Source organism: Silurus aristotelis (genome assembly GCF_946808225.1).
Source record: "Silurus aristotelis genome assembly, chromosome: 9".
In the NCBI taxonomy this organism is placed as follows: Eukaryota; Metazoa; Chordata; class Actinopteri; order Siluriformes; family Siluridae; genus Silurus; species Silurus aristotelis.
In genome coordinates, this window is record NC_139582.1 from 27,106,903 (window position 1) to 27,131,741 (window position 24,839).

General features: G+C 35.5%; 1 protein-coding gene across 1 annotated transcript; it reads right to left on the minus strand.

Moving 5' to 3' along the window:
* Positions 1 to 1,544: 1,544 nt before the first annotated feature.
* xk (X-linked Kx blood group (McLeod syndrome)) lies at positions 1,545 to 12,024 on the minus strand. Its single transcript, XM_083551192.1, has 3 exons — positions 11,665 to 12,024; positions 7,942 to 8,204; positions 1,545 to 3,178 (listed from the first exon to the last, which is right to left on the minus strand). Exons 1-3 carry the CDS (start codon positions 11,907 to 11,909, stop codon positions 2,364 to 2,366), a joined length of 1,323 nt encoding a protein of 440 aa, XP_083407318.1. The 5' UTR covers positions 11,910 to 12,024; the 3' UTR covers positions 1,545 to 2,363.
* Between the last annotated feature and the right edge of the window lie 12,815 nt (positions 12,025 to 24,839).

Genomic DNA, 24,839 nt, shown 5'->3' on the forward strand with positions numbered 1-24,839 from the left:
AAATACAATCATCATGCCTGTGTATAGTCGTTTATATCTTCCTTTTAGCAAAACAGTGTGCAAACGTGGTCCCTTTTCTAATAGTAAAACAGTGTGCGAATGAACAGAAGTGTAAAATACAGTGTACAGTGTGGATTTCAATACTTTAATAATGTTTTATTTTTTATTTTTTAAAGAAATAGAACATGAAGACGTGTCCAAAAATCCATATAACCTACATAACAAAGTTTGTGGACACCCCAGATTTGCCATTGAGTTCCCGTTTACTGTAATAATTCCCTCCACTCTTCTGGGAAGATGTTCCACTAGATTTAGGGAATTTTGCTCAATCAGCCACATGGGTATGTAAAGGACAGTCAGGTACAGATGTAGGTGAGGTGAGGAGGTCTGGGATCCAATCAGCATCAGCAGTAGGGTTGAGTTTAGAGCTTTGTCAGGTTTGGGTCTCCTCGTTGTGGGAACATTTTATGCTACCAAAGTCATCCAACTCCAACAGTGTTCCTTCAACTTTGTGAGAACTTTAGCGAAGGAACCACATTTGACTTCCAGGTGTCCAAATACTTCTATCTATATAATGTATGACACAGATGTTATTTCCTTCTGAATAAAAAAAATTATGTTTAGAATAATGTATAACACAACATAATGAGGGGGGGTGGCTCCAGCGGTTAAGGCGCTGGGTTGCCGATCGGAAGGTCTGGGGTTCAAGCCCCGGTATCGCCAAGCTGCCACTCTTGGGCCCTTGAGCAAGGCCCTTAACCCTCTATGCTCCGGGGGTCCCTTACGAGGGAAATATCAAGGTCCGTGACGTCGGAGTGACGTGGGGCCGCCTCCCGTGGGCTCACCACCTGCAGGAGGGACCGTAAGGGACGGTGCTGTGAGGATTGGGCAGCAGTCGAAGGCGGGGGCCTGCTTAGACTGCTGCCCCCGCGACCAGAAATACAGATAAGCGGGAGAGAATGAAAGGATGAATGAACAACATAATGAAGAAACCAACCTAAGAAACTCCTCAGGGTACCGAGTTTATACAGTTCAGGCTCATGTAGCATTTAAATCTTGGTATTTAGCTTTTTTTTTAACATGAATTTGATTGAATAAGGCATTTTTTTTTTCACGTGAGTGAAAGCAGAACTGGTGCAAAAATCTTCAAATGATGTTTAATTATGAATATTTAATGTTCGAGTACAAATCGGGTATTCAAAATAATCCGCAGATGTTTTATCAGTGTTTTCCAGCAAAAACCTGTGAAAAAAGATTTTTTTGGTGTTAACGCTGAGGCAGAGATTCGGTTAAAAAAAAGATGAGCTACAGTATAACTGCAGTATGTAGGCTTATAACAGTGGCTTGTAATAGTGAATATGTAATACGTTAATTATTACCTCACGTTGCTGCGTTGCCAGGTTCAAGGATTTAGGCTACTTAATAAACTTTTTTTTTTATATCAGATTTTGAATACATTTTTATTAATAATGTGAGGATAGTGGTCTTCTCCTATGCATCCTTTCTTCTTAAAGCCAGGGAGAAAAGAGAAAGTGCAAAATGAATTAAAACTGAATACATTTTTAATGTATTAAAATAAGGGCCCCTATTAATCCCCATTGTGTTAATGCATATAATAGCCAGCAGTGGTGTGTGTGTGTGTGTGTGTGTGTGAGTGTGTGTGTGTGTGAGTGGTTAAGGCTGTATACTGCTGACCAGGAGATTCTTTAACTGCTTAGATCGTCTCTAACTGACGCTTTCATGAGCCATTTATACTCTTATAAAACAAAATACAAATACTGCATTCGTATTGGACGATGGTATGTGCAATCTTTGAAATTGTTTACTTAAATGTGCCTTTAAAAGTGCTGGAATTATTGTTGCTTTTATTATTATATGTACCATTCATGAGATCAGTATTTAAAAAATCAAAGCAAATGACTTTTTATCATTATGGAAAATTACGGAGGTGTGAAATAGAGAAGTAGAGACAGACGGACAGAGAGACAAGCAGACAGCAGCGTACATGAAAGAAAAAAAGCAGCATTCTCATTTTGTTCATCTGCACATGCATTCCGGGAAAAAAACGCCACGTGAACGATCCGAGCCGCGATCATGCTGGCAGGTTTGTCTGAACCTCCAATGGACGAGAAAAAAAAGAAGAAAAAAAAAAAGGAAGACTTTTCATACAATCCACATACATGAATTTCATTGGCTAATCAAGTTTTTGGTTCATACGGCCCACTTTTTTATCAAATGTTCAGAAAGGTTCGGTTTGGCACGTTTGAATCGCAACTAATCAGAGCAAAAAAACGTCAGCTTAAGCTGAAGAGCGTCCCTGTGATTTGCCACCTGCTCCATTTTCCCATCTGCGCTGTTGCTCTTCAGCACAGACACTGGTTGGCGTCTTTGTTGTTCACGGAAACTTGTTCATCGTCCGCATCTTTGGCTTGTTCGGGGTTCTCTAGTGAGACCTTGTCCTGTGTGCGTGCAGGCTGGGGACATGACACCGGCGGCATCCGAAGCGCTCCACAGCGCTCCCATAGTCCCTGCACTGGGCTTGAGGAGAACAGGTGCCTGCAGGGGTGGCAGCACTGGTAGAACAAGAGCATGAAGAACACGGCAAAGACGTAGCTCAGGAGCAGGAGCAGCTCAAGCACTGGCGCGTGTACTCGACGGTAAAACTCGGTGCGGTGTGCGAACCAGAGCGACGTGAGCGCTACGTTCTCGACGAAGCGTACGGAGTAGTAAGCGGTCGCTCGCCTCCAGCCGTAGTTTTTGTCTATCAGGTCCGGGTCTTCTAGTTTGAGCTGCACGGCCGACCAGCAGAAAACGTTGATCCCGGCGTACAGGAACGTGAGCATGGCGAGCGCGGTGGCCGTGCCCACGCGCGTCAGAGTCTTCTCGATGCTCTCGGGGAAAGGCGAGCCGCTGCGCCAGAAGGCCACCCACGGCTGCAGGAAGAAGGCGAAGAAGCTGAGCAGGACCACAGGCAGCAGCCAGGCCTTCATTACGGAGCCGAAAAGCACCAGCACGGCGACGCGCGTCGCGATCTCGAAGCTGCGCCACAGCAACACGCACACGTAGGCCGCGGGGCGCACCGACACCGCGTAGTCGTCGTAGCGGATCTTGATGGCCAGGATGTTGCAGCGCAGGGCCCCGTACACGATCGACAGCAGAGAGATGACCATCAGGGTGCCTGGGAAAGAGACAGAAATGAATGAAAATGTGCAGAGAGAGAAGAAGATAGGGAAGACGAGACAAATACGATGAGTCAGAATGAGAGAAAGTGTTGCTGAAAGGAAACAGAATCTGAGTCTGGGAAATGTAACAGTACTTCAAATGCATACTTTTTAATAATTAATTAATACGGTTATTATTATTAGTGAAACCAAACTCAACATGAAGCACGAAGAGAAAATATTCTTGTCAATGTTTTAAACCAAAACAACACCAAACGAAACTTTTGCTATGTTTTCACACGGACGGTTTAAATCGCCGGACGTGCGCATCATGGCGGATTTTGGTGCTTATTTCAGACTTGGTGCAACAGGAAAACAAATGTTTAGTGATTTATAATAACTTTTCAAGTTTGTTTTTATATCTGAGATTCAGACAGCACCAATCTCAGATTGGACAGCACCAATTTTTGATTGATGCGTCGCATCAATCAAAATAACCCAATGAACCCAATTGAACTGCAGCCACAGCGTCGATATGAACCTCATAAAATGACAGTTTTTTGACCACAATTGTCCAATTGTGCATTTCGGTTTTCGGAGGATTTAAAATGAATGCAAATTTGACGTTTTTGTGCAAATTCTACAGGAAAGAAAACGCAAAAGTAGAAATGGTTCATGGAAAACTTAACTTTAAACTGTTTTGGTCGATCTCTCGTTAGTAAAATGTGGAAGTGTATCTGCGACCTTATCAATTTCTTCTTCTCTGTCAGTCATCGTCGAACTCAGTAATCCGCTCTCTAACTATTTAATCAAAGGAGGTGAAAATGCTGACGTGACTGGGGGCCTGCTAGAGGGCCTTGGAGTGGCTGAATGCCTGTGCCCCAGGGTTCCCTGGTGGCCTAGTGGTTAGGATGCCGCGCTTCCACCGCTGCGGCCCGGGTTCGACTCCCGTTCAGGGAATCGACCCCAGCCATTAGGGTTGCACAAGCCAGTGCACTCTTAGTGCCGGTCCCATGCCCAGATAAATGGGGAGGGTTGCATTAGGAAGGGCATTCGGCCTAAAAACATGTGCCAAATCAAACATGCGAATCATGAATATGGATGATCTGCTGTGGCGACCCCTAATGGAAGAAGCCGAAAGGTGCCTGTGTTTTCACCTAACTCCTGCTCGCATCCTGCATTTGGGTCCTAGTCTCCAGTCCCCCAGTCACACCCGCAAGATCTCTGACACCATCCACTTGATTAGAATTCCCTTTAATCCTACACAGTTATCTAATCAGCCAATCATGTGGCAGCAGCACGATGCATTATGTACATTCAGGCCAATAGCTCCAGTTAATATTCATATTAAATACCAGAGTGGGGAGAAAAGTGTGATCTCTGTGACTTGGCATAGTTCTGGGTACCAGATGGGCTGCATCATGAACAGTCTTGTTCATTATTTTCCAATCAAACAGCACATTTATATTAGGCATATAAGAGTCTTACATGAACACTACTTCGGGACTGGGCGTGGAATCGTTTAGTTATAATCATATTCCATGTTTTTCACGGCACGGCGAAAGCAAATGTGCAAACACAATAAATTGCCGAGCTGATGAGCTGCTTCGGCTCTTTGCCATCTTTAGACTTCACTAGTAATCAGTACATCGTTCTCTCCTATTACACGGATCCTTGAATTGTTCAGACAACAAAAAATCCACAAAAAGACCCCTGTAAACATATAGCCCCTTTCAGAGAATTAAGTCTCCGCTCCACTAATCCTCAAATACTGCATTGCTTGCCAAGAGTTCCCGAATGATATACCACATGCCGGGAGCCTCCATCTGTACCGTGGTCTTCCAAGACAGGTTTATATTCCTGCTTGCTCACCGGAGGGCATGTTACAAAGTGCTGGGTCAGCAGGTGCTTAATAAGCAGCACATTTAACCATGTAATAAAACAGATCAGAGGATGGAGAGACTGAAAATACACTTTTCCTCTGACGTGATCTTTTTCAAGCTCACTTTACCTTTCCAATTCGCTACTCTATATGTAGATTGTTCTTTTTACAATTCTGGCAGATTATACTGTACGGTTTTATTTCGTGGTCTGTCCGAATCCTTCGATTGTGATTGGCTGGAAGTGTGTGCATGCAAACCAAAAAACCTTTCCAAATGATGGTCGTTTTGTGAACTATCCAAGGCGCAAGATGAACGTTAACGATAAGATATTAGCACCAAACGCTTCCCCACTGGTAAAGACGCAACACAGACAAATGTAAATACCAAAGTTAAATACGCAAAGCTAACGGCTAGCCTACAAAAGTACACCAAAATTTGTGGACACCTGATCATTTAACATCCCATTTCTCATTGAAGCCCCTATTTTCTGTTGGAATAACCATCGCTCTTCTAAGAAAATGTTCCATTAGATTTTGGAGTGTGGAGATTCACAAGGTCGTTAGTAAAGTGAGGCACTGATGTAGGCGAGGTAAGGGGGCCTGTGGTGATATCAGCGTTTTTTAAATTCATACCAATGGTCTTCTATATAGGGTCAGAGCTCTATAGCAGGAGATCTTCCACTCCAACCCATGTACACCTCAGGATTTGTGGTAACAGTTTGGGAAAGAACCATATAAGATTTGGAAATGTCAAGTGTCCCAATTCTTAAAAAAATGAAAATGTTTCTATATAGTGTAAGCGAATTTGGTATTTTAGACAATGCTTTTCTTGCTTTTTTCATTTCTCATTGTTCTTTCAGCTCATTTTATAAATTTTTTACTATAGTTTTTCAGTTCAAATGACTGTTGAATGGTTGCTTTCAAGTATGTAGACATACTGATTTATTTTATCGAAATGTATGATTCACTGAAGGGTTGAATTGTTCACAGTATAAATGTAAATACGTGGTTTTTTTACTCATTAAATTTTCAATAATAAGATTCCGCTGCCAACATGGACTGCTGTAAAACACGGTAATATTACTCTAAACGCATATCACAGCATGTCGGGTATAAAAAATAATGACGGTGAGTTTCTGCCAACTCGGTTGCCAGTTACTGCACATTTCCGAGGTAATGCTTATAATGTACTGTGCAATTAATAGTGTCTTGGCTCTTGCTTGCTGTCTCTAAGAATAGAGCACTACTAGCTCAGGCTCAGCACACAAAGGCGATAAAATACCGGTTGTGACGCCGTTTTATCACCAGCAGCTCGTCCAGACGCAATATGTTTACCGACAATTCCTTCGAAATATTCCTCTGATTGGTTTTATCCTTGTTTCAGCCGATTGTTCATTCTGTCCTTACCACCTCTCATGTTTGTCTTTACACGCACTGCCTGGTGTGTGCATTTTCTCTTAATAAATCTATTCCTTTTATTCATGCAATTGAGATTTTAATTGCTAGTGTACGATATATAAATTAAATCCACCAGCAGACTGATACCATGCGTAAACAGAGGCTGGCAAAAGTACACACATCCTTCACTCTAGTAGAAGTAGATACTGATGTTTTAAAAGATTCCGGGTACACTTTTTTACTCAAGTTTGGGCTCTGACATGTACTTAAGTAAAAAGTAGTCATTACTACTATTTGTTTTAGTGTCACGCTGGAAACTGGACCTCACATTATATCAATATATTTATACAAAAACGATTTTTGTTATCTAATAAATGTATCCAGGCTGAACATCCACCATATAGAACACAAGCAAAGAAAAGATGATGATGATCAGGAAGGTCTCAGTTCTCAGTTCTTAACTTCTTGTTGCCTTCTGCCCTGCTCATTGTGAGCTTCGTAAACTAGCCTACGTCTGTGGTTGTGTGATAACCAGGATATTATACACCAGATGAACGAGTCTGTTTTGAAAATGTAAGAAGTAGAAAGTACGGATATTTGCGTAAAAAAAAGTAGTGAAAGTAAAAAAGTTGGGCGAAAAATAAAAAGCGAAGTAAAGTACTGATAATGGAAAAACCTAAAGTGCGGTCATGAAGTACTTCATTACTTCCTATCTCTCAACAGAGGGAATCTTTCGAACAGGACCTTTATCTACTGTACATAGTCATATCCTTTAAACATCCAGTGTGCATCCCCGAGATAAGGCTCGAGGAAGCAGATATTTTGCTGCGGTGTGAAGTGTTTCGCTGGCATGTGGCTAAACTGTAGAATGTAGCAATGACGTGAAGGTTTAGCTCCGACTTGAGAAGCGCTCGGTTCTGCACATGCTCTTGAAACTCAAACTCTGAAACAGCTCTTGGGAAATGAGGGGTCTGAATGGTTCTTGAAGGTGTTTATGTGGGCAGATTCGCCATCGCAACATATTAAATAGGGTTGTAGGATTTCGGCTATGGGGTATGTCAGGCTTTTTTTTTGACATTATAGAAAAGGGGTGAAAAGAGAAACGTCTTTACAAGATCGCAAAAAATTGAATGTAAATGAAGACAAATGGACTGAAAAGTACATATTTATACTTTAGTCTAAGGTCAAAAGAGACATTTGACTTGACTGAGGTGAAACCCCGGGGTTTTTGTGTACGAAATCCACCAGACAGGAAGGTACGGTTTGTTTTAGAGATTCCAGAAAAGGTATTCCCTTCCCCAGCAGTGTGTGTGGTCTTAAATAAGACCAGAAAAGGTGTGCCTTTCCTGTATAAGATCAACTGTACACACATACAAGCATACGCAGACAAAGCAGGGGCCGGATGACCTGACAGGAAACTGACCATAAGTCAGCATTTAGAGCGAGGCATATCTTTAAAAGACTCTTACATTGCAGTTGTGTCTATGTTCATGTGCTCACCTCTCCCGATGGAAACGCCCTTCTGCAGCACACAAATGTAGAGCTGCAGTGTGAGCTGAGGGGCAGAGCCCAGGAAGGCCTGAATGACGGAGGTTCGAGCGAAGGCCGCTCGGTGAGCGACCAACTTGCCCTCGGCCTGCCCGACCTCATGCTCCACCTCCTCGGCCCGGCCGCACCGAGGCATCTGCTTCTTCCTGGTGATGGTGACATACGGCTCCTCCACCTTTCCTGAGCTTCCATAGATACAAAACGCATCCAAACACCTGGAAAAGAGGATTCGGGATTCTGTTAAAAAAAGGTTTTTTTAAGAACCCTGCATATCCAACATTGTATTGGTATTATTAGAGTTTTATTAAATGCCCAATTCTGCAATAATTTGCTGTTTTAATCATCTCCACACTTCTGGGAAGGTTTTCTAGATTTTGGTGTGTGGTTATAGAGATTATGAGCTATAAAGTGAGGCCAGGAGACCTGGGGTTCAGCCAGCATTTCCTTTACCACTCTGTGGTAAAAGTGTGAGAAAGTAGCATATATGGGTGGAGAAAGTCATGTGTCCCAATATGTTTGTCCATATAGAGTTCCTAATACCACCTCCATGCTGTCTTGTATATTGTCAATTTAACCTATTAGATAAATACATATCATTGTAAATTGTTCCCACAAATATTTATATAGAATATATTTGTGTTCTCAAAAAAAAAATAATAGTAAGCAAATTAGTTTACTAAACCACTCCCACTGTACAATGTCTTCACAAATGCTTAATATTAACAGTTTAACTTTACCAAAATGAAGAAACTTTCAGAAGTGGATGGGAAGGAGCAAACATGTTCCACAGACCTCAGAAGGCACCTTCAAAACAATGGCACTCAAGTGAAATTTTCCCCGATTGTAATCTTCTGCGATTCATGAATTTCACATTTTCTAATAATCTTAAGAGGTCTCGCATATCCCACCTCTCATTCTTCCCAGCCGCTAGCTCCTCTTTCTCAGAATGGTCATTTACCTCTATTTTATCCCAATCTACATAATTCCCTCCCATTTCTCCAAATACTTACTTAGCTTTATTTAAACCTCATTTGCATACTTTTTACATATCTCAACAATAGCCTTGGCGTCTTTTTCTTAACATTTTGCCTCAGGATAACCTTTTTTTTCGTCTCCCTGTCTGGAAACATCTCCTGTTTTCCAGCTTTATGTCTGCTCAGTTTACTTGCAAATTTTTTTGCTTACCAAAGTTCAAATTCTTAATGCTGTTTTCATTTATATGATTGTTCCTATATTTCTTTAATATTCCTAATTCACCAATTTAAGACCTTGTTTCTGATTGGACAAAACTTTGCACTCTTCACTTCGCTCGTTTCCTACTACGCGCTATGATGGTTGATGCTTGAATGGCACCTTCACGGTTTCTCTCTGGGGAAATTTCTCTGTTACAGCAACAAAGAAAAAGAAATGCAAATATATAAAAGAAAAGAGACATAATATATTAAACAGTATATACACATCACAACGTATAAAGACAACAAGAAGAAAGACTTTTGTCCTCGTGTGATTTTTATACTACTTTCATCTATATAAATGAATATATTTTTAGATAAATCTTCTTCCCCATAGTTCTTACTCAAGGAATATGTATGCTAATTAGTATGCATAGTATGAGTATGCTAATTAGGCTTAGTTTCTTTTGCATATATGTTTTATTGGGCGAAATACGACCTTCTCTCTGTCTTTGTTTCAGCTCAAATTTATACTGCACATTTCCTGTCATGTAATTTAATTTCATGTTGTAACTCACAGTTCCAAATCCTGGTTGTTATAACTAAACTATGTTGAGTTATTTATTCTCAATGCCTAAAATGAATAATAATTGTAACTATTGGCAGGATAATGCTAAAGTAAAGTACATGAAGTACATTTCTCAACACTGCCAAATATATACCAAATATATGGCCCATCCTTTGCTATGCTCCAGTTGGCCTTTTCCCACACGGTATCCCAGTGAGCACTAAATCTAGACGTCTATTCGCTTTATCGACATGTATTTGCTGGGATATCGCGACCCCACGACAGGCCAGGGAAAGTAAAAAGGTTTCGATGTGGTCCAGTCGCTGATCGATCAACCGCTCAGGCGTAAGCAGGCAGAACTGACTGCAGTGAGTCGCATCTTTTTTTCAATGTGGAATTGTTGTGTAACGAATCAAGCCCTTTCTATCGCATTCTGCAAAGCAAAGCCTTCGCACAAACGCAGGACATCTGGCATCTCGGTTCCAATGGCGTTGACCCGAGGGGAAGGAGCCGGGAGTCACTTCCTGTTTATCTCATTCTATAGTATGGGAAAGCGACCATCAAGTCACTCGCTTCTATTTCAGGGCATAGCCTTGTTACAGGCGAACAAACTGTAAGACACATCATAATGAATCCTGGTGCGTTTTTTTAAGCACCGAACCTGGTGCTATTAAAAATCGATTTAGCGCTGCCTTAGCCCAGAGCCTGGATAAATAGATAGCAGCTGAGAAAGGGAACTCGCAGGCTCCACTGGGCCAATTTTCCTCCTGTCTACCTTCTTTAAAATGCAAAGGACAAAAATGCTCCCTGGACAGACTTTGATAACTATAGCTGCCATATACATTGACAAAACATCCACATTATTAAAGGATTCATTGCTTTAATAGTACAAAATGGCTCCTAAAACTGCCATTATGGACGAAAGGTGGACGAAAGGTGGACGAAAGGTGGATGAAAGGCGGACAAAAGTGCTCTGAAAGGCGTTATGAGAATGGCAGTGTGAATGAAAAGATTCATTATTGATGAGCCCCCTACACACACTGCTCTGAAACAAGGACCATATATCTGATTAGATCAGCGTGAGATTAGGACTGGAAACAGAAGGCAATGTCAATGTGTCAATTATACACACTGTGTGTGTGTGTGTGTGTGTGTGTGTGTGTGGGTGTGTGTGTGTGTGTGTGTGTGTGTGTGTGTGTGTGTGTGTGTGTGTGTGTGTGCATGAGGTTGGAACTGTGGAACTGCTATGTTCTGCAGTATTGACACACTGACACACTATTCTCAATGTCTCAATGTATATATATATATATATATATATATATATATATATATATATATATATATATATATATATATATATATAGTATATATAAAGAGGAGAATAAATTGATTTGGTCCACATATCCTTGCTTGGAAGGACATTTACAAGATGGACTTTTCAAAAGATTGTGAGAAAAGGTCAGCCAAAACAGTCCAAAACAAGTTGACATAGACCACAGTATGTTTGTCCACTTTGGCTTTTTTCACATCACATTCACTCACTCACTCACTCACTCTCTCACACACACACACACACACACACACGCACAGGAAACACGGTTAAGTGTTTCAGTTATGCGTTATGACTGCCTCGTGGAACATCTACGAGCTTTACGCACAGCTGTGCACATGAAGAAGCTCCCTTCTGTGATCATCATTGTGGATATGCAAAAGAATGCATTCTGCCTCATTGAGTGTTCCAGCAAATTTCTCCCACGTTTGATTGAGTGTGATGTGTGTGACTTCTCCATGCAGCCTGAGCCTAATAAATGATCTCAATTGGACGTGTCGACTTTTGGGATTTAAATTGTGACACTCACACCTACATCCACACCCACACCCACACCCACACCCACACACACACACACACACAAGGAAGAAAGATGTGCGCGTTACCTGATGACAGGTCCGAGCTGCAGGAGGTGCAGGAGCAGGATGAGCGGCCTGTCCCTGCTCAGGTCCCGGTGGATGAAGATGAGGGTGAGCTGCACCAGCACGCACGGCACCAGCGTAAAGAGCAGCGTAAAGCCCTGCCAGATCTTATCCCCGGCCGAGCGGTACGTGGTGCTCAGGTACAGAGCTGCCGTGGTTTCGGCTGTGAACAGAGACACCGACACCAGGACGGAGCTCGGCAGTCTCATCCTCTCATCCCTCACCCGGCCATCATGATCCGCTTCTCTTCTGCTGCTGCTGCTTGCCTTTTACACACACACACACACACACACACACACACACACACACACACACACACACACACATATGCAGCGGGGGTCTGGGTTGCCATGTTCTACTGTATTTACTATCATTCCAATACTTCCTAATTGCCCCAGACGTAGTATATAGTTGTATAGTATAAAATAATATAGTGTATTGTTGTATAGTTTATTGTTGTATAGTATAAAATAATATAGTGTATTGTTGTATAGTTTATTGTTGTATAGTATAAAATAGTATAGTGTATTGTTGTATAGTTTATTGTTGTATAGTATAAAATAGTATAGTGTATTGTTGTATAGTTTATTGTTGTATAGTATAAAATAGTATAGTGTATTGTTGTATAGTTTATTGTTGTATAGTATAATATAATATAGTGTATTGTTGTATAGTTTATTGTTGTATAGTATAAAATAGTATATTATATATAGTATATAGTGTATTGTTGTATAGTATAATATAGTATAGTGTATTGTTGTATAGTATAATAGTGTATTGTTGTATAGTATATTATAGTGTATTGTTGTATAGTATAATATAGTATAGTGTATTGTTGTATAGTATAATATAGTACAGTGTATTGTTGTATAGTATAATATAGTATAGTGTATTGTTGTATAGTATAATAGTGTACTGTTGTATAGTATAATATAGTATAGTGTATTGTTGTATAGTATAATAGTGTATTGTTGTATAGTATAATATAGTATAGTGTATTGTTGTATAGTATAATACAGTATAGTGTATTGTTGTATAGTATAATAGTGTATTGTTGTATAGTATAATATATTATAGTGTATTGTTGTATAGTATAATAGTGTATTGTTGTATAGTATAATATATTATAGTGTATTGTTGTATAGTATAATAGTGTATTGTTGTATAGTATAATATATTATAGTGTATTGTTGTATAGTATAATAGTGTATTGTTGTATAGTATAATATATTATAGTGTATTGTTGTATAGAATAATATATTATAGTGTATTGTTGTATAGTATAATATATTATAGTGTATTGTTGTATAGTATAATATAGTATAGTGTATTGTTGTATAGTATAATATAATATAGTGTATTGTTGTATAGTATAATAGTGTATTGTTGTATAGTATAATATAGTATAGTGTATTGTTGTATAGTATAATATAGTATAGTGTATTGTTGTATAGTATAATAGTGTATTGTTGTATAGTATAATAGTGTATTGTTGTATAGTATAATACAGTATAGTGTATTGTTGTATAGTATAATAGTGTATTGTTGTATAGTATAATATATTATAGTGTATTGTTGTATAGTATAATAGTGTATTGTTGTATAGTATAATATATTATAGTGTATTGTTGTATAGTATAATATAATATAGTGTATTGTTGTATAGTATAATAGTGTATTGTTGTATAGTATAATATAGTATAGTGTATTGTTGTATAGTATAATATAGTATAGTGTATTGTTGTATAGTATAATAGTGTATTGTTGTATAGTATAATATAGTATAGTGTATTGTTGTATAGTATAATATATTATAGTGTATTGTTGTATAGTATAATATAGTATAGTGTATTGTTGTATACTATAATATAGTATAGTGTATTGTTGTATAGTATAATATATTATAGTGTATTGTTGTATAGTATAATAGTGTATTGTTGTATAGTATAATATATTATAGTGTATTGTTGTATAGTATAATATAGTATAGTGTATTGTTGTATAGTATAATATAATATAGTGTATTGTTGTATAGTATAATAGTGTATTGTTGTATAGTATAATATAGTATAGTGTATTGTTGTATAGTATAATATAGTATAGTGTATTGTTGTATAGTATAATATAGTATAGTGTATTGTTGTATAGTATAATATATTATAGTGTATTGTTGTATAGTATAATATAGTATAGTGTATTGTTGTATACTATAATATAGTATAGTGTATTGTTGTATAGTATAATAGTGTATTGTTGTATAGTATAATAGTGTATTGTTGTATAGTATAATAGTGTATTGTTGTATAGTATAATATAGTATAGTGTATTGTTGTATAGTATAATAGTGTATTGTTGTATAGTATAATAGTGTATTGTTGTATAGTATAATAGTGTATTGTTGTATAGTATAATATAGTATAGTGTATTGTTGTATAGTATAATAGTGTATTGTTGTATAGTATAATAGTGTATTGTTGTATAGTATAATAGTGTTTTGTTGTATAGTATAATATAGTATAGTGTATTGTTGTATAGTATAATATATTATAGTGTATTGTTGTATAGTATAATATAGTATAGTGTATTGTTGTATAGTATAATATAGTATAGTGTATTGTATAGTATAATAGTGTATTGTTGTATAGTATAATATAGTATAGTGTATTGTTGTATAGTATAATAGTGTATTGTTGTATAGTATAATATAGTATAGTGTATTGTTGTATAGTATAATAGTGTATTGTTGTATAGTATAATATAGTATAGTGTATTGTTGTATAGTATAATAGTGTATTGTTGTATAGTATAATATAGTATAGTGTATTGTTGTATAGTATAATACAGTATAGTGTATTGTTGTATAGTATAATAGTGTATTGTTGTATAGTATAATATATTATAGTGTATTGTTGTATAGTATAATAGTGTATTGTTGTATGGTATAATATATTATAGTGTATTGTTGTATAGTATAATATAGTATAGTGTATTGTTGTATAGTATAATATATTATAGTGTATTGTTGTATAGTATAATATAGTATAGTGTATTGTTGTATAGTATAATATAGTATAGTGTATTGTTGTATAGTATAATAGTGTATTGTTGTATAGTATAATATAGTATAGTGTATTGTTGTATAGTATAATAGTGTATTGTTGTATAGTATAATATAGTATAGTGTATTGTTGTATAGTATAATATAGTATAGTGTATTGTTGTATAGTATAATATAGTATAGTGTATTGTTGTATAGTATAATATAGTATAGTGTATTGTTGTATAGTATAATTGTGTATTGTTGTATAGTATAATAGTGTATTGTTGTATAGTATAATAGTGTATTGTTGTATAGTATAATATACTATAGTGTATTGTTGTATAGTATAATAGTGTATTGTTGTATAGTATAATATAGTATAGTGTATTGTTGTATAGTATAATATAGTATAGTGTATTGTTGTATAGTATAATAGTGTATTGTTGTATAGTATAATAGTGTATTGTTGTATAGTATAATATAGTATAGTGTATTGTTGTATAGTATAATAGTGTATTGTTGTATAGTATAATATAGTATAGTGTATTGTTGTATAGTATAATATAGTATAGTGTATTGTTGTATAGTATAATAGTGTATTGTTGTATAGTATAATAGTGTATTGTTGTATAGTATAATATAGTATAGTGTATTGTTGTATAGTATAATAGTGTATTGTTGTATAGTATAATAGTGTATTGTTGTATAGTATAATATAGTATAGTGTATTGTTGTATAGTATAATACAGTATAGTGTATTGTTGTATAGTATAATAGTGTATTGTTGTATAGTATAATATATTATAGTGTATTGTTGTATAGTATAATAGTGTATTGTTGTATAGTATAATAGTGTATTGTTGTATAATATAATAGTGTATTGTTGTATGGTATAATATATTATAGTGTATTGTTGTATAGTATAATACAGTATAGTGTATTGTTGTATAGTATAATAGTGTATTGTTGTATAGTATAATATAGTATAGTGTATTGTTGTATAGTATAATAGTGTATTGTTGTATAGTATAATATATTATAGTGTATTGTTGTATAGTATAATAGTGTATTGTTGTATAGTATAATAGTGTATTGTTGTATAGTATAATAGTGTATTGTTGTATGGTATAATATTTTATAGTGTATTGTTGTATAGTATAATAGTGTATTGTTGTATAGTATAATATAGTATAGTGTATTGTTGTATAGTATAATATAGTATAGTGTATTGTTGTATAGTATAATATAGTATAGTGTATTGTTGTATAGTATAATATAGTATAGTGTATTGTTGTATAGTATAATTGTGTATTGTTGTATAGTATAATAGTGTATTGTTGTATAGTATAATAGTGTATTGTTGTATAGTATAATATACTATAGTGTATTGTTGTATAGTATAATAGTGTATTGTTGTATAGTATAATATAGTATAGTGTATTGTTGTATAGTATAATATAGTATAGTGTATTGTTGTATAGTATAATAGTGTATTGTTGTATAGTATAATAGTGTATTGTTGTATAGTATAATATAGTATAGTGTATTGTTGTATAGTATAATAGTGTATTGTTGTATAGTATAATATAGTATAGTGTATTGTTGTATAGTATAATATAGTATAGTGTATTGTTGTATAGTATAATAGTGTATTGTTGTATAGTATAATAGTGTATTGTTGTATAGTATAATATAGTATAGTGTATTGTTGTATAGTATAATAGTGTATTGTTGTATAGTATAATAGTGTATTGTTGTATAGTATAATATAGTATAGTGTATTGTTGTATAGTATAATACAGTATAGTGTATTGTTGTATAGTATAATAGTGTATTGTTGTATAGTATAATATATTATAGTGTATTGTTGTATAGTATAATAGTGTATTGTTGTATAGTATAATAGTGTATTGTTGTATAATATAATAGTGTATTGTTGTATGGTATAATATATTATAGTGTATTGTTGTATAGTATAATACAGTATAGTGTATTGTTGTATAGTATAATAGTGTATTGTTGTATAGTATAATATAGTATAGTGTATTGTTGTATAGTATAATAGTGTATTGTTGTATAGTATAATATATTATAGTGTATTGTTGTATAGTATAATAGTGTATTGTTGTATAGTATAATAGTGTATTGTTGTATAGTATAATAGTGTATTGTTGTATGGTATAATATTTTATAGTGTATTGTTGTATAGTATAATAGTGTATTGTTGTATAGTATAATAGTGTATTGTTGTATGGTATTATATATTATAGTGTATTGTTGTATAGTATAATAGTGTATTGTTGTATAGTATAATATAGTATAGTGTATTGTTGTATAGTATAATAGTGTATTGTTGTATAGTATAATATAGTATAGTGTATTGTTGTATAGTATAATACAGTATAGTGTATTGTTGTATAGTATAATAGTGTATTGTTGTATAGTATAATAGTGTATTGTTGTATAGTATAATAGTGTATTGTTGTATAGTATAATATAGTATAGTGTATTGTTGTATAGTATAATAGTGTATTGTTGTATAGTATAATAGTGTATTATTGTATAGTATAATATAGTATAGTGTATTGTTGTATAGTATAATAGTGTATTGTTGTATAGTATAATATAGTATAGTGTATTGTTGTATAGTATAATATAGTATAGTGTATTGTTGTATAGTATAATAGTGTATTGTTGTATAGTATAATATAGTATAGTGTATTGTTGTATAGTATAATATATTATAGTGTATTGTTGTATAGTATAATATAGTATAGTGTATTGTTGTATAGTATAATAGTGTATTGTTGTATAGTATAATATAGTATAGTGTATTGTTGTATAGTATAATATATTATAGTGTATTGTTGTATAGTATAATATAGTATAGTGTATTGTTGTATAGTATAATAGTGTATTGTTGTATAGTATAATATAGTATAGTGTATTGTTGTATAGTATAATATAGTATAGTGTATTGTTGTATAGTATAATAGTGTATTGTTGTATAGTATAATATAGTATAGTGTATTGTTGTATAGTATAATAGTGTATTGTTGTATAGTATAATATAGTATAGTGTATTGTTGTATAGTATAATAGTGTATTGTTGTATAGTATAATATAGTATAGTGTATTGTTGTATAGTATAATAGTGCATTGTTGTATAGTATAATATAGTATAGTGTATTGTTGTATAGTATAATAGTGTATTATTGTTGTATAGTATAATAGTGTATTGTTGTATAGTATAATATAGTATAGTGTATTGTTGTATAGTATAATAGTGTATTGTTGTATAGTATAATATAGTATAGTGTATTGTTGTATAGTATAATAGTGTATTGTTGTATAGTATAATATAGTATAGTGTATTGTTGTATAGTATAATAGTGTATTGTTGTATAGTATAATAGTGTATTGTTGTATAGTATAATATAGTATAGTGTATTGTTGTATAGTATAATAGTGTATTGTTGTATAGTATAATAGTGTATTGTTGTATAGTATAATATAGTATAGTGTATTGTTGTATAGTATAATATAATATAGTATATTGTACAGGTGTATACTATTGTATAAACTATATTATATAATACTAAGCAACACATCATACTCTACTATACTACACATGGTTGCTGGATTTAATCAAATATTACTCCAGTTTTATTAGACACGAAAACGTGACTACATTTCATACAGAATTGTTTTAAGAGCTTCAGAAAATGTATCATAGCGGGTACATTTTAAATGAATTATTTGAAGCTAGACTTTATTATACTATTATATATTATATATTATACTTAGAGGTGGAAAGGAACGAATTTATTTGCTAAATACTGTAATTGAGTTGTTGGGTTTTTTTTTTTTACCTTTTGAATTTGTGTTAAAATCAGAAATGTATGTTTTGTTTGAAATCTTGTATTTAACTATAATTTGTTTTTAATAAACATAATGCTAGAAAAAAAAAAAACACCCCGAAAACTAGAGCGCTGATTGGTTGATGGGCGAAGAACAAACGTGCTAAAGTCACAAGAAAGAAACATGGAGACGGACGTCAGTGTTTCAGACTCAACTAACCGTGAATTGCCGTCGTATTCTTATGAAAACGGCCATATTTAATATATACTGTATAACCAATCACGTACTTTTTGTGATTTTATTTTAATTTGTAAAGGTGTTCCCTCAAATAAAAACAATTAGTTTGAGATTTTTATCTCCTAAATGAATTTTAAATGAGCTCCTTTTTCTTTTTACTTAAGTAGACTTTTAAACCCGTAATTTACTTGTACTTAAGTAAAATTTTTAATAAATTAACACTACTTTTACTTAAGTAAAATATTTTGATTATACTATAATATACTATACATAATTGCCAGATTTAATCACATAGAACTCCACATTTTATAGTAACTAACAATGTAAGATCATTTGTCATTAATGGAAATTTGCGTGCTTAATCTGGCAACCTAAATCATTTCACGCAGTTTTGCATTGACTGTTCATAATAAAAGATAAACAAGACAAAAAGACGAGCTTAATTTTTGTTTCCAACATCAACAGAAAAAAAAAAAAACAACAACAAAAGAATCACGTAAACATGGATCCAGGTTTCTGGCAACCCAAAAGCCCACGCTCATAGCATACAGAGATTATTGCAGGGTTCTTCCTCTAGACGGCGATATAATACCAGGTCTCTTTGCATGTACCCTGAGCATGTGACTTTCTCTGGTTAGAGTACCTGATTTTACCAACACCCTTGTGGTTGAATGAGCACAAATCTAGTGGCACTCCCGACGAAAACATCTCAACATCTTCAGCTTTTTCTACCTCCAGCTCCACCAGTCTCAATACATTCTTAAATTCACATTTGTCCATCCAAGAATGTCTTTCTGACCAACAATAGGTTGAAATCGACTGCTGATCTGTTGCCAGAGACGGAATAAACCCCACCTTAGGTCACTGCTGAAATGTGGCACTGAACACGTCCCAATTCCACTATACTGCCACTCTAAAATTAAAACTGGGTCTCTTTTGTTTTGATGCCACACAAGCACTGGTTGCATTTTGGCAGGAAAAAAAAAACAACCTTTTGAGTCTTAGCATTTTCATGGTTCTATGGTTACAGATGTAGAGATCCACAGCGGCTAGAAAACCCATGGAGTCTTGTAGGCGCTACACCCAAACACTTGGATGATGGCGCTATGTCAAGGTTTTCAGGCCTATCATCATTCCACACAGTGCCACTTCTAAGCAATATGCATTTGCAGCTAGTCAGCTCTTTGGCGGAATCAAGGAACACAAAACATACAGTTTTGCTCCAAAGCATTTTTGATCTACTCTACAGTGTCCAGGCTTTCTACACCCACTGCTGTATTCCCCCCTCAGTCACTACCGATGATGTGTCAGTGAAATGTCTTTAGAAAAGATCAATATTATCCAGGGGGTTTCGCTTAGTGTTATCAATCAACATGATTGTCACTGGCTGTGTGATTCAGTCTGGGATGGAAAAAACAACAACTGGTTTATGTGTGATACATGTATTTGTTTTTACATCCACCGGTGGTGCTGTTGTTCCAAAAAAACAAGAAAAATATACAATATAAGTAAAGGAGTTTATGGGGATGACAAACAATGTTCCTTCCTTCCTTCTGTCCTGCTTGCTTTTATTTATTCATTCATTCCATCAAGCCAGCCCTCTACCTGTTTGTCTTTCTTTCCTGCTTACTTTTATTCCTTCGTTCATTCAATGATTTGGTTCATTTGTTTGTTTATTAGTTTATTTGTTTGTTCCTTCCTTTCTTCCTTCCATCAAGCCTTCCTTTCATTTGTTTGCTTCTTCCTTTCTTCCTTTCATCAAGACTTCCTTATATTCATCCATCCATCTATTTATCCCTTCATCCATTCCTTCCATCAAGTCATCCTTCCTTCCTTCCGTTCATTCTGCTTACTTTCCCCCTTTTCTTCATTCCCTCAAGCAGTCGTTCCTACCTTCCTACTTGTTTTTTCTTCCTGCTTGCTTGCTTTCCTTCCTTCCTTCCTTCCTTCCTTCCTTCCTTCCTTCCTTCCTTCCTTCCTTCCTTCCTTCCTGTTTGTCTTCTTTCTGTCCTGCTTGCTTTCATTCACTCATTCCATCAAGCAATCCTTCTTTCCTTTCTGTTTGTCTTTCTTTCCTGCTTGCTTTCCTTCCCTCCTTCCTTCATTCAAAGATCTGTTTGTTTATTTGTTCATTCCTTCCTTTCTTTCCTCCATCAAGCCTTCCTTTCTTTCTTTCTTTCTTTCTTTCATTCATCCATCCACCCATTCATCCATTAATTCCATCAAGTCATCCTTCCTGCCTTCCTGTTTATCCTTTCTGCTTGCTTTCTTTCTACCTTTAACCCTTTCTTTTTGCTTTCATTCATACATTCGTACATTAATTCACTCAATCTATCAAGCCTTCCTTTCTTCCTTCTTTCATTTATTCAATAATCCCATCAAGTCAACCTTCCTTCCTTCCTTCCTTCCTTCCTTCCTTCCTTCCTTCCTTCCTTCCTTCCTTCCTTTCTTCCTTCCTTCCTTCCTTCTTGCTGCCTTCTCTCCTGTTTTTGTTTCTTTCTGCTTTCAGTCCTTTCTTTAACTTTAACTTTTTCAAACTCTACTATCCCATTTATCGTAGCCATCTGTTCCTATCTCATATTTAGATACAGTTGTTTATCCTCAGCCACAGTTTATTAAAACCTCTTTCCTAACTCTGTATCTCATATTGGAATGTAATGTTGGTTATGAAACACTAGGTGTCAGTGTTGTGTTTCTAGCCTTCCTCGCTAGTAGTGTCGTGGGGGGGGATTTGAAATTCAAATTTTTGCTTCTAGACTCAAATTATCTGTTAATTAATCGTAAGCCGCAGCTCATCGTTTATTCTTTTATTGTGAGGTTACATTGTAAGATCCCTTTTTGAATCCAGGTGAACAAGACAAGACATTTAAATTAAGGAATATTACATCATACATGTTAAACAGGTTCTATTGAACATCTGGAAATAATTTCCTTCTCTTATTTATAAAGAACTCCTCACAGAGAAACCTCAAAGCTATCGTTCCTGAACACTTTACATCGCTCATAGATGTGAACAAAACATTGACGCTGAATCTATACATGCGATTCATTCGCTATAAGTGACCCTGAGACTTTTTTTTTGTGGAGCACTTTTAACAATGGACATAGTCCAAAGACTTTTTTACAGAAATAAACAATTTATTTACATATCTAAAATTTAAATCACATGAATTAGTCCCTATCAGTTTTTTGATAGGGACTAAAAATGGTAATGAAATGGTGTGAGGACAAAAGCTTGTGAGGATCCAAACTCAAACAGGAACCCATCCTCACTTGGTTAACACCGAATGTCCATTCATTATAGTTTCAGCATTGTTGAGGTAATAGCAGAGCTAATGTTGTCCCCATGTATATGAGTGTGTGTGTGTGTGGGTGTGGTGTGTGTGTGTATACACAAAGCCCTACCAGAGTGCATTCCTGCCTTGTTCCCAGGAACAATAATCTCAGGAGAGTTGATGGCGTCAACAAAATAGACTTTATAATGAAACTAATGATAATGAAGTTCCCTGGTACACAGTCATGCTGTTTGACCATAAAACACAGTCCCTACTGTCTCCTCTGGCTAGGGATTAAAATATAGGGGACAAATGTATTTCTTAAAATATATATACTCAGTCTGTTCATTTCTGTAAAACTGCTTTGTCGATAGTGGGAGTGGTGCCTCCAGCGGTTAAGGCGCTGGGTTACCGATCGGAAGGTCGGGGGTTCACTAAGAAATAGTAACTAGTTACAGTTACTCGTTACTTCATTCAAAAAGTAACTCAATTACTTTGTTGATTACTTCCACCACGTAACTTTTTAGTTTCTTTTTTAAAGAACCTTCTTTAATGTTCCCATTAATGCCCTTTTATGCGTTATGGTCTACAAACACAAAACTGACATAAACACAAAGTCATTTTTACACACTATTTTATTAAAGTCAGAGCAGCACAAACTGAATATATCACAAGGATTTCTGAAATAAAGAACAAAACAAGCTGAATAATATATTCACAATTAAAAACTAAAGTGGCTTCTGCTGTTGTGTTGAGCTCTTAAACATGTTCCTTTCACAGCTGAAGTATAAAAACTATCAACAATGTAGAACAGAACACCGGGTTAGCTTCTAGCTTCTAGCTTCTAGCTTCGTCGAGGCATGGAGTTTCTGGAGGAGCTTCGACAGATTGGAGTTGCTGTTTATCGCAGTAGATCCGACCTTCGAACCAGAAAGACACAGCTTACATTTGTCTTTATGCTCAACTAAAGTGAAATAATGAGCATATTTCCACTTTGAGAAACTCGTCTTGCTCTCGCCTCGACTCGCCATTACTGCCGCACAGACGGTCTGAGTACTGACAAGTGAACCGTCCGCTTCTGCAACTTCTAAAGCAAAGCTGCAGCACTCATGCTTCTGTTTTTTTAAAGGCGGCTTCTGCCCCTGACGCACAACACGAGGACTCGACTTCTTTGATGGAGCCTTGCGAGGCCTCTTTCCGAGAGGAACCCGTTTTGGAAAACCTCTGTATGACCCTGAACACTGTACTGTAACTCAGTTTCAGGGTGTTACTGATCTCCTTATAGGCTCTTTGTGAAGAGCAACAATTCTATTTCTTAAATCCACAAAGAGTCTTTACCATGAGGTGCCTGTTGAACATCCAGTTCTTTAATACAAGATACACAAATTTGTATGGTCCTGTCAAACAGACAAAAACATGAACATGATGAATAGGACATGTGGCTTTGCACAGTTACATGCTATACAGCTGTTATCACTGAGGGTCTTTTTGTGCTAGAAAACATGGCCTCCCTCTGATTCTCAGTCCCTCTCCTTTTTTTCATTTAAAAGGAAAGACATTATTGATCTACACATCACTCTGCACAGTGTACTACACTTTTAGAACAGGTGAGAGATGAAATATGTTTTGATTTATTGTCACTTCTGCCTTTTGGACTGTATTCATCATCAGCATGAAGCATTAGTCTTGGAGTATCGGGGAGATTATAAGGAAATTTGCCTCATGTATGTTTCCTATTATACAACCAGGCATAGCAATCATTTAGCCTAATGATTCCTTTATGATAGCTGCTAGGTAATAAGGGGAAATGATACTTTTTTTCATTGTTTAGTGGTCCAGGTGGGGTTGTATTTAAAGGCAGCCATGAATTCTAGCTTTATGAAGAGCTCATTGAATCCGGTTGTCATTGTTTTTTACATCCGTCCCTGTCAATCGGCATCAGTCTCAAGTCAAGTCAAGAAGCTTTTATTGTAATTTCAACAATATAATCGAACATTTATACGATTGTAATATAATATGGGTGGTGCTGAAGACATGGATGTGTATGAATTGAGTGTGCGTTCGAGTTCAGGTTGTAACAGTTCAGTAACACACAGTTTAGTGAGGGGGTCCAGTGAGGGTGGTAACTGGGTCTTGATGTGTCTAATGACGAGCCTTTTGAAGCACTTAATTACGATGGGTGTGAGTGTGACAAGATGATAGTCATTGAGGCAGGAGACTGTAGACTACAATCTACAGCCTCTTTGGTGATGGAAGTTTTTTTTTATGTTTCAAATTTGTTTTCTGACAGAAATGGTGAGACTGAGTGAAAGGACCCAAATGCAGGACGTAACAGGGGTATAGAGAGAGCAGTTTTTAATGGAGGGAGTGAGCAGAAAAAAAAAAACAAAAGTACAAAATTTGGGCAAGAACAAAATAGAAAAAAATCAAAGGCACGGCAACTGAGCAATACGGACCAAAAACAATCCAAACCAGAGCAGGGGTCAGGATCAGGAGTGGGGAACAGAAACCAGAACAGGCAGGGTGGCAAGAGTACTCTCAGTGGGATAATCTGCCCTGAGCTAGGCTTGTCGTCCTTAAATACCGGGTGGTGGGAAAAAAAAAGGCAAGATGGCCGCTGACCCGAAATGGTGCGCCGCGAAACCGGAAGGTCCTGACAAATACATGCAATTTTTCACTCTTTTTTAATTTGTTAAAGTATACAAACTCAACAGTAGCAGGTCATC

Coding starts and splice junctions, on each gene's coding strand:
- xk (XM_083551192.1), bottom strand. CDS start 11,909: ATGAGACTGCCGAGCTCCGTCCTGGTGTCGGTGTCTCTGTTCACAGCC. Junction 8,205..11,664: donor CAGCTCGGACCTGTCATCAG/GTAACGCGCACA, acceptor CCTCTTTTCCAG/GTGTTTGGATGCGTTTTGTA. Junction 3,179..7,941: donor GGGCGTTTCCATCGGGAGAG/GTGAGCACATGA, acceptor TCTCTTTCCCAG/GCACCCTGATGGTCATCTCT.